This window comes from Pygoscelis adeliae, unplaced genomic scaffold, assembly GCF_000699105.1.
Source record: "Pygoscelis adeliae isolate BGI_AS28 unplaced genomic scaffold, ASM69910v1 Scaffold71, whole genome shotgun sequence".
In the NCBI taxonomy this organism is placed as follows: Eukaryota; Metazoa; Chordata; class Aves; order Sphenisciformes; family Spheniscidae; genus Pygoscelis; species Pygoscelis adeliae.
In genome coordinates this window covers 6,396,685-6,407,435 of record NW_008824356.1, presented here as the reverse complement: position 1 = coordinate 6,407,435, position 10,751 = coordinate 6,396,685, and the positions used below count along the sequence as shown (strand labels likewise).

General features: G+C 45.9%; 1 protein-coding gene across 1 annotated transcript; it reads left to right on the top strand.

The window, feature by feature from the left end:
* The first annotated feature begins 98 nt into the window (after positions 1-98).
* ZDHHC22 (zinc finger, DHHC-type containing 22) lies at positions 99-5,187 on the top strand. Its single transcript, XM_009319406.1, has 2 exons — positions 99-660; positions 4,922-5,187. The coding sequence occupies exons 1-2, from the start codon at positions 99-101 to the stop codon at positions 5,185-5,187; spliced, it is 828 nt and encodes a 275-aa protein (XP_009317681.1).
* The last annotated feature ends 5,564 nt before the right edge of the window (positions 5,188-10,751 follow it).

Sequence of the window (10,751 nt, the reverse complement as noted above, 5' to 3'; positions counted from 1 at the left end):
GGGGCCGGGACCCGGCAGGAAATGGAAGGATGAAGTGTGCAGCCGGAGCGGTGATGTTCCTTCTCTCCTTGCTTTCCCCTGCAGGAACGTAATCCGCAATGCTAGTTCTCAGGTTGCTCAATGTTGTCGCTCCAGCCTACTTCTTGTGCATCTCCCTAGTGACCTTCGTCCTCCAGATCTTTCTCTTCATCCCCAGCATGTTCAGAGACCCTTCCACCACCCCACTTTTCTCTCCTGCTCTGCTGCATGGGGCCCTCTTCCTCTTCCTCTCAGCTAATGCCCTGGGCAACTACGTCCTTGTGATCCAGAGCTCCCCCGAGGACTTGGGCAAGGGCTTAAACTTGGGCGAAGGCGCTGAAGTGGTGGTGGACTGGCTGGATGGAAGCAGGTCCCCTGGCTCAGCCTTGCCCAGCACTCACTTCTGTAGACTGTGTGCCAGAGTCACCCAGAGGCATGACCACCACTGTTTCTTCACAGGGAACTGCATCGGGAGCAGAAACATGCGAAACTTCATCATGTTCTGCCTCTACACCTCTCTGGCTTGCCTCGACTCCCTGGTGGCAGGCATGGCTTACATTTCTGCTGCACTCTCCATGTCCTTTGCAAACCCGCTGGCCTTCCTCACTCTTCTGCCTCACTCCATCAGCCAGTTCTTCTCAGGTAAGGACTTCTTCCTCAGAGATGAGGAACATCATCCTCCTCCAGGGCTCCCGGGGTGGGGGGAACATGATCTTCTTCTGATAGCTGTGTGTGGGGAGTGGTGGTGGGGAAACGGGCAAGAGGGACAATTGGCTGTGTTCAACAAAGCCCTCTTTAGAGGCTAGAGACAGCCTTTGCAAAGGACTTTGCTTCACCTGAAATAGAGGCTGGGACCCACTCCAGGTTACAGCCACAGCCCTATTCCTAATGCATTAGGCTCTGGAAAATGCCCCACAACCAGCTTGCCAGTGATAGAATAGGGCTAGCTGTCATGCAGGGAGTGTGTTTCAATTAGACGGAAGAGAGGGATTTCACTCATTGTACTGCAGGTGAGGGGGATCTTTTGCCTGTCCTACAGGCAGAGGTGGGGTGTCTGTAGGTTTTTGTGTTCTACAAGTCCACAGGTTCCCCATATCCCAGCGGAGATATTCTCATTCTCTTTATCCAGGTCTACTCACCCCCTCCACAGTCACCCACCTCCTGCCTCCAGGCAGCACAAACTTACTGAGATCTTGCCATCCTTCCAGCACAGGAGAATTGGGGTTCAGGCAACAGAAACCAAGAGAGGAGTTAACGTGACATGATTAGCCACCTCTCTTGTGACCCCAGCCTGGGACACAAGTCCACAGAGAACCGGGGGAAATTCTTTGTGCCTGCTCTTTGCAAGAGCTGCACACCAAAAGCAAGTATCTCTGCCTCCTTGTCCCCATCCCTTACCCTTCCTTCTGCTTTTCCCCCTTTCTCCTCTCTCCCTGTCTTTCCATAAATCTCCACAACCCTTCCCCCTCCTGATTCTGCTCCCATAACTCTTCCTCTGCTCTTCCAGCCTTGCCTCTTCACCTTTCAACACACCCTCAAACTCTCCAATCTCAATCCTTTCTCTGTCCAAACCCAAGAGCTAGGTAAAACCTGGTCTCAGAGAAGGACTATGCAGACAGCCTAGACTGTTACTCTGCCCTGGAAGCAACTGCAGAAAAACGCCATTTCCCCCCCTATGCAGCTCATGCCTCGCACACTTAGATCAGCTTTCGTTAGGCTAAAATAGGTATCCCATATATTTTAGCTTTGCAGATTCAGCTGAGCTCAGTAAGAAGGGCCCGGAGTCTGTTTTGGCTCATGCACCGTCACCAGAAGCGTTGATTATGATCTGAGCGTGGAGTCTCCGCTGCTGGGGATACAGAAGCCAGAGAGGCCCCAGCTTGCTTTTTGGATTCCAGGCTGGGTTTGCAGGGTTGCCATCTGAAAACAAACAAATATCTCTCTACTTGGCAAATTAGCAGATTTGTCATGGTAATCACTGAGAGACAATAAACATGAAATGCTGCCATGACATTTTTATGGAGTCATTTTTCCAAGTAGAAGAATTTTTTGTAAATAATGTTGCATGAGCTTCACAAGCATTAAAAACACTGGGAATGATTTTCCCCTGTGCCTAAGCTCTGCTCAGCACAGCAGCCTGGGAGGGGGAGCAGGGATGTGGGAGGAGATTATCAAGGAATTAATTCTCTCTCTGACTCTGAGGGCTCATCTGCACTGAGCTGGGCCCTGGCATATGTTTGAAGAGCCACTGAAGTGTCCCAGGTCTGGTGTCAGCAACTGCAGAGCCAAATAGAGCATGTGGGCAGTGTTTGAGTGGGACACAACGGGGCTGGGTGCAGGGCTGGGAGCTGGGAGCCAGAACACCCTCGAGAGGCAGCAGCTCCCAGCAGCTCCCACCAAACTTCTAGCCCAGCTCAGGTGAGAACTGCTGCCTCACACAGCAATATACGGGCGCGTGGTGTCTTGGTTGCTTGGGAGGAAGGGCCTACTGGGTTTCTACCAGCACATTTAACCTCCAGTTCAGGAAAGAAAAACACAGCCTGGAATAGTTACCTGGAAGGGTTGTCCACCCAATATTTTTCAGCTAACATAACTATTACTTAAGGGTTGTTGTGGGATCCAAACAGAGCATTGCTATAGCAGGGAAAAAACTTTACCTTTCTTCTTCTCCAGAATGCCCTCTGCACTGGAGGAGGAGTAAAGAAGGACGAAGGGTGGATCTGCTGGTCTCATGTCAACTGAGTGTTTCCTGCTTTCATGCTGGGAAAATTTTCAGTTGGCTCATTCTGCCCAGACTGGGCATGGATTTCAGGATCTGACCCAGAGTCTATAATTTCAGCCTGTGATTCAGCTTTTCTGGCATAGATAATGTATGGAAATAAGCCTGAGATCACACCGGGTCAGTTAGAGCAAAAGTGAGTCTGAGACTAAAATGGACTGTGGTGATGAGGGACAAATGGAGAGTACTTTTGTAAACACGGGTCAGATCGGATCCACACAAAAAAAAAACAGAAAATGCTTTATGTAGGTAACCTGAAGAAAAGGTTAAAAAAATCATGTGTCTGGAAAGCACGGCTCAGAGATGCTTAATATTTGCAAGGGGAAACAAGGGTAATTACTTTCTTGATGGTGAATTTCAGTAGCTCATAGAAATAAAGCTTAAGCCGCCTTTCAAAGGCTCTAAAGAAAATAGCTGTCTTTCTCCTTATCCCATCTGAATATCAGCTGTAGGAAAGAACAAATGTCTGTCACGCTCTGGTCCAGCAAAAGAGGGACCGAGAAGCCCATATTTGGCTCTGGTCTTCCTACCTGATAGATTAAGTTATTCCGACAGAATTGGTATGAGGATTTGTCATCATCCTGAGGGGCTTGTTCTTTCCTTGCTGTATTGCATATGAAGCCCACTGAGCTGAACGGGACTAATGAGAAGGGAAAGATGACACCACATTTAGGAAGAAAACTGAATGACACCTGTGCCTTTTTCAAGTGAGGACAATCTCCGAAAGCTCGAGGCTGTAGTCAGTGTCCTTACAAATCATCCTCAGAGGGGCCTGCTGGCTGAGCCCAAAGCTTGACATGATTGTCACGGGTCAGCCCCAATCTCTCACAGCACTGCCAGGTGGAGAAGCCGGGATTCACAGACTGCAAAACCAGATGACACCATCTAATCCGGTCTTCTGTATAAGAGAAGCAAGAGATGGTTATCCAGCCACCCTTGTATTGAACTTAAAACCTGAAGCAGCCACGTACTTGTTTTAGGCTGCACACCTCTACTGTCCGTGCAATCCCTGCTCCGGCAGGATTGCTCTCGCAGGGCCTTAGGGCGACTAGAGCTTTCTCCTGCCCGAGTCTGTCTGCCTCATGGTCTTCCAGAGGGACAGGAGCATGTGAGAGCTTTTTCATTTTTAAACCTCGCAGGAACGAGTGAGAGGATATCAGCTGTTTATACCAGTACTGACACACATTTAATTTTCTTTGTGACCCTGTGTGTAAATATGGGTGTTTAATAATATACCAATATACACAAAATATGTGTGTACACATTCATATGCACACAGAGAGAGTATTATTTTAATGGGTTTAGATCTGCCTACGCACTGAAAGGTCATTCAGTGATACCTGCTATTATACTAATATTTTCCAGAAGGAGTTCTAAAATCATTGTAGAGGAAAAGGCCCACAGAATATTTTTATTTAAATACATTCAGCATAAATATATACTACAAAAACTGTTGAATTAGGAGCTTCAGACCTACAAAGTATCTTGAGTATTCTAGCTGCAGCTTTAAAAATGGAATTTGGATTGCAAATTGTTTCTGTTTCTTGCATTCATATGAAAACTGCCTTTGCCCAATGGTAGGAAAGTCATTAATGATTTATTTTTCTTTTTTAACATATTGGGGGGGGGGGGCAGGGGGGAGAGGGAGAGGGAAAAGAGGAGATAGAGAGAGTAAGGCTTCTGGAAGCATCTACATGCTGTAGGACCCAGATCTCTTTTCAAAAGGAACCTGGAAATCTTAGGTTCACTGTGATGAGGTAGATCCTTAAATAAATTAACCATTCCTCAAAATAGTGCTGAAGTCTTACAGACATGTTTCACTTCTGCCTGAATTTGCCCTTGTACTCTAGATCCTCACATTAACAGCAAAGGGAGAAGTGTACAGCGATCATTATCATTATCATTTTAGTATTTCCTCAGTGGGGTCCATTGCATCAGATGCTACAAAGGACACAATTTTATATAGTTAGAGCAACCATCCTGTCTTGCTCCTAACTCCATATTTTGTGGCCAGAGAATATAGGCAGCTCGTTGGTTCTTGGGGCTGAGTATTATACTGGCATGTGAGGTGTGTCTAAACTCCTTCTTTTATTGTCCTCCCTCTCCCCGACTCTTGGTCTGCAGGAGCTCTCCTTAGCTCTGAGATGTTTGTCATCCTCATGCTCTACCTCTGGCTTGGGATCGGACTGGCCTGCGCTGGCTTCTGCTGCCACCAGATGCTGCTGATCCTGCGCGGGCAGACGCGGTACCAGGTGCGGAAAGGGATGGTGGTAAGAGCCCGGCCCTGGAGGGAGAACCTGCAAGAGGTCTTTGGCAAGAGGTGGCTGCTAGGACTTCTCATCCCTGTGCTGAATGTGGGAAATGACTACCGTAGGCAGAAAGAGAAATAAAATCCCCGGGCGTGTGCGTGCATCCCAGGCACAGAACACCTCCCCTGTTCTCTCCCACTGTCTCCCGGATCACAAAAGAGCTGGGCTACTCCATCTCTTGGGATTGCAGCCTCTGTGGGAGGAAAGGACTGGCTATCAAACAGAATGAATTTAGCATATTAACAAGGAGATCACAAACCATGTAGATGAAGAGATACTGCAGCTTAGTAGTCACATCACTGCACCTGTGTACATGGCAACAGTCTTTGAACTAGCAGAAAAATTAGTCAGACCCTCCTGTGGCTTCCTGCCTGACTCCTCCAGCCCCCAGCCCCATTAGCTACCCTACATAGTCCCTAACGGACCACAGCAGGAGCTTTCAAAGAGCCTGGGCTGTTGTGGTAGACTGCAAAAATGGTGTCTGTTCCTTGGGAGAGTTTTGCAGGGTGCCTTTTTGGCTCTTACGTACTTGAGGTAACTTCACGGTACTGAGAAGCCTTTAATGACAGAACTGCAATGCAATCAAGCTGCCCTAGGAGCAGGCTATGCACATGGCTAATGCGGCAGGTAAACCTTCTCCCCACAGGCTAGAAAATCAGGAAGAAAAAAAAGAGAAATTCAGAACTTCTCATTTCTGTTCTTGATCTGCTCCCTATGCAATGATATGCCAGGACGGTAGCTCTGCTACTTATTTTTAGCAGTCCTTTGCCCAGTGACACAGTCCAGGCAAAGCTGCCCTTCTGACAGGGAGCAGAAAGCAGATAAATCATGATCAGACAGAGGGAACCGCAGAGGTGAATGAAAAGCTGTGTTTGAGAAGCTGTGTGGTGAGGCAGGCTGCGCGTGCCTGTGAGAGAGAGGGAAGTGTGGACACACAGCGAGCTGTCAGGAGGGTGCCAAGAACTCTGCTGATGTGTTTGAGCCCTGATGCATCATCCTTTTGCAGGGGGCACCTGCACCATTAGTGCTGTGAAGAGTTCAAAATCCCAGAAGACAGGGAGGTTTTCCAGCTAATCAGGATGTTCACTTTGCACTAAAATGAACAAAAAAATGTTTACCTCAGACATCCCTGCCACACCGTATTTACAGGCTCTCCAGGGCAATTCCCTCTCGCATTGCTGCAGAGGGGTAAATTCATCCATGTTATAACTCCATTAAGGAGGTTAATGGAATTACTACAGGGATTAATCAGCCTAATGTGTCAGTTGTTTTCTAGCTGCAGCAACAGCCCATGAGATCAGTGCTGAGATCCTATGCTAATAGGTGCCTTAAGAAAGGATACCATGACATCTCTACCAGGATCATAGCGCTGGATTCCCCAGCAGCTGCAACAAGAAGCCTACGTTTTGGCAAACTGCATCAGCTTATGCGGGCTGGATAGGAATCCATTGCTTCTCTTTAATAGGCTGGGGAGTATGCTGACAAGCTGTGAAAAATGTCATTTCTTCTTCTGAAATGCTCTCAGTGCCTCCCAGGTAGGGGAATGCACCTGCTTTCATCCTTGTGTTTGTCATGAGCCAGAACAGAGGCACTCATTCCTACAGGCTTTGTAACTGTCCTTCACCACTTCACACTTGTATACACATTTGGATCAATAACAAACAAAGTCTATTGTGATGAGCAGAGTAACCATGAAAATATACTGGAAAAACCCTTAGCCGGACAATTAAAACATGTAGGATATATGTCCTTCCATACTGTGTGTGTTCGCATGAACGCACTGCTGTTTCCATGTGTAATACGCTGTATTTTCACTAACAGTGAACAATAAAAAGTGTTCTGGGTTTTTACATGAGCTGTATTGTGCTTTTTGACAGTTCATTAGCTGTCTCTGTACACTTGTTACAGCATACATATGGATATGTTGAAGGAGAGAGTTAGGATTTGTTTATGGGCTTTGCCAATAATTTATCATATGATTTTGGACAAGTCCTTTCACCCTTCCTACTTTAATGTAATGACCAATCTAAAAATGCATTTAATAACCAACTTGCAGGCCCATTCTAATTTCTATTTATAAATTACACTATCAATCAACCTCAGCTGAAAGCTACAGGAAAATTAAGCTATTATCATCGCCCACAAACAGCATCTCGATGTAAATTATTCCTTACCGGTACAATGGCATCAAGGTGAGCAGACAGTCACCTTGTTGCTGGAACCAGAGCCGGCACCTCGTGCCATACACCTCACCTTGGAAGGATTCCCAGGATTATTCTTATTCCACAGACCAGTTGATCCAACTTTTTTTTCATACATTTCTAAAGGCAACAGGCTCCCAACGTTTCAGCCAGTAGCTTCCTCACATCAGCAAAAATTATGCTTTGACACCCTCGCCCTCTGCTTTTGGCATTTGATTGACACTGCAGTCTCAGGCAGCTCGTGGCACCCGGTGCCTGCTGCCATGCTGCCTCAGGCTGTAAGCTCTTCGGGGCTGCATGCTGAAAAGGGCACAACCAACTCAGAGTTTCGGTGGGCCACTCTGCCAGGACAGCCGCCACGCAGCACAACAGGATTAGCTGTCCATGAAGCCTGTTGCCTCTTCACACCAGGGTTGGATCACGCCCGGCCCCTGCGTCAGGGTCACAGCTGTCTGCCCTCATCGCAAAGTCTCAGTCCTTGCTGAAGCATAGAGAGATTCCAGTCTGAGTAGCTGCAGCACAGTTCCCCACAATTATTCTTTCTGTCAGACACTTGTGTTCCTGGCTGTAAATCGCTGCATCGCCACTTTATGCAGCTGAACGGTTCTTTTGCAGCAAACTACTGGATTTCAGCAGTAGTGGTGGGACTTTCAGATATATACAGCCTTTACAGTTATGGTCCTTTGGGATGAAAAGAGCTATAAAAATGTAACACTAGACTGACCCTGTATATTGGCTTATTTCTCTGCTCATTCCCAAGTGTGTGGATTGCCCTGTTTGGGGTAGAGTAGTGGTTCTGCAGGAACAGTTGAAAGTAACTCTTTAAATATCCAGCTGCTCTGACATCCCTTCCTTGTCATCCACTTATAGAAATCCTTAGCAAGAAAATGTAACAGGGCTCAACAACTGTGAAGAGAACCTTTGCTCTTAGCTATGATTTAGTAAATGAAGGCTGAGCTCAATGGCAATGTCACAAATTCTAAATCTGTTCAATGGCTCTAAAGCTTTATAAGGATAAATAATAAAAGCTTCTCATTTTCTGTGCTTAGAGAGCTCTTACTTATTATTTGCATTTTGTTAAATAGCAGCTGCAATAGCAAATATAATCATGGAACATGATTTCTTGTGAGAATGTCTAAATACTTATAAAGGTTTTAAAAATAAAACACTTAGGGCCTCTTTGGCTTTGGAAAATCAGATGAGCATCATTTCTTCTCTGATAATGCTAGTGGCTGAAGTAAAAGCTCCCTGTTGCTTAAGAGCTTGCACAGAAACCATAGACTTTTGCTTAGTGGCTTGTCTCTTTTAAGTGTGGCTACCTGAAAAAATGGTACCACCTCTAAGGTCTCAGAAGTCTTTGCAATGACAGTGTAGAGCAAATTAGGGGATGCAACTGTGAAGTAAACTGGAAGAAGTCTGTTCTTATGTATAGTAAGAATCTCATACAAAATAAGAAGTAGATGGTTTTCCCCTTCATACTACACTATTGGGCAGCCCTCAAGGCCTCCATGCAAAAGGTCTTCATTGAATATCCTCAGAGGATATAGAGTTAAAACATGAAGAGTCTCAAGTAGTAAGGCACAAGGAACATATGAGAAACAATGACATGAAACAGCATTTATCTTGTTTAAGAAATAGCCAACTCATGGGAGATGATCACAGTCTAAAAATACTTGCAAGGAGACAGAATAAATGAATGAGGAGGCTCATTAACTGTAAGGAGATAGCTGGAGGAGGACGGGCAGTCCTGAACTGAGAGGAAGAAAAGCCGAGGTCAGAGCTTAGGGCACCTATCTTTAAAACAGTCAGAAAAGAGCAATCAGAGAAAGTGGCCCCCGTGAGAGCAGAAGTGATTTGACATTTGTTGGGATGATGCACTGAGAGCCATCAGGCAGTAGGAGGTATGACACAGAATTCAAGTTATCTTCATTGATTGTTGACTGAATGGACACAAAGAAAGTCCAGACTGAGAAAATTCATTGCTAATCACTTTCTGCACAAAAAACCTCAAAGCCCCAGCAGAGCCAAAAGGGTTTTTCTCTCTTGCACAGCAAACGATGTTAGAAGCAGGAGCTGCATGGGTAGAAGTCATCAGTAGCAACAGCAGAGTCTATATAGTTCTCTTTGAGTTATTTAAAGACTAGCCAGAACTATCATGGTTGTAGTAACGGAATGACCTACTTGTTCAATATAAATAAATAAAGGGAGAAGAAAATTTAAAGCATATGTGGAGTCTCCATGCCCTGCTAGATATTTAAATCAATGGAAACACAATGTCAGACAACTTATATTGATGAACAGTAAGATGTTCCCTAATAACTACATGTCCACATGCGGGTTCTCTGCTTTTCCAGCTTTTTTCTAGAAAGCCAGGGGAATAAAGAGTCCTTGGAGATCACACCAAAAGTCAGCAAATATGGAGCAATTAGTGCTTCAGTCCTCTTACGGAGCCATCCAGCTAGCAGCCTTGTCTTCATTACACCAAAGAGGTTTTAGCATTGATTGTCCTACTGAATCTAACTGGCAAGTGATGTCAGAGCTCAGGCAGGCCAGCCCCATGTCCCTTAAGGCTTTTGGAGCCAGCATCTTCTAGTCTCCCCAGATGTTTACAAATAAAAAATGCAAGTTCTCAAGTACTAGTGTCATACACTGTTTGCACAGTGCCTCATTTAACATGTTGGCAGACACCGTAATAGTAGTTCCAGAATTGCTATCAATTAAAAATAAATGGAGCATGTTGATCAGTTTAATTCAAAAGAGGCAAAGCGGTGGATGGCAATAGCAAGCTCTGCATGTGGAAGAGAAGGCTCACCTTGTGGTCAACGGGGATGGGAAAGTTTCATGTGTCTGCTACTGATTTTCTAAACAACACTGCTGTTAATCTACCTTGATCTTGAATAGTTATCAACTTGGGTTTCTGTGATTGCTGTATATCCACCAGCTTAGGGGAATGCACGGACTCCGGCATGATTTTCAGCTGTTTTGCTCAGTCTATCTTTACCACGAATCATTCCCAGATTCATGTTATTTTCATGCCTGAATGGAAAATTTCCATTAGATGTCAGGTCAGTCTTTCAGCTGCTTGTGTTGGATGAGAAGAGGTGAAGACATGAACCTGTTGTATTGGGTTTGCATGGCAAGGTTTTGGTAGTGGGAGGGCTACAGGGGTGGTTTCTGTGAGAAGCTGCTAGAAGCTTCCCCTGTGTCCAATAGAACCAGCGCCAGCCGGCTCCAAGACGGACCCGCTGCTGGCCAAGGCCGAGCCAATCAGCAACGGTGGTAGCACCCCTGTGATAACATAGTTAAGAAGGGGAAAAAGTTGCTGCACAACAGCAGCTGGAGAGAGGAGTGAGAATATGTGAGAGCAACAACTCTGCAGACACCAAGGTCAGTGAAGAAGGAGGGGGAGGAGGTGCTCCAGGTGCCAGAGCAGAGATTCCCCTG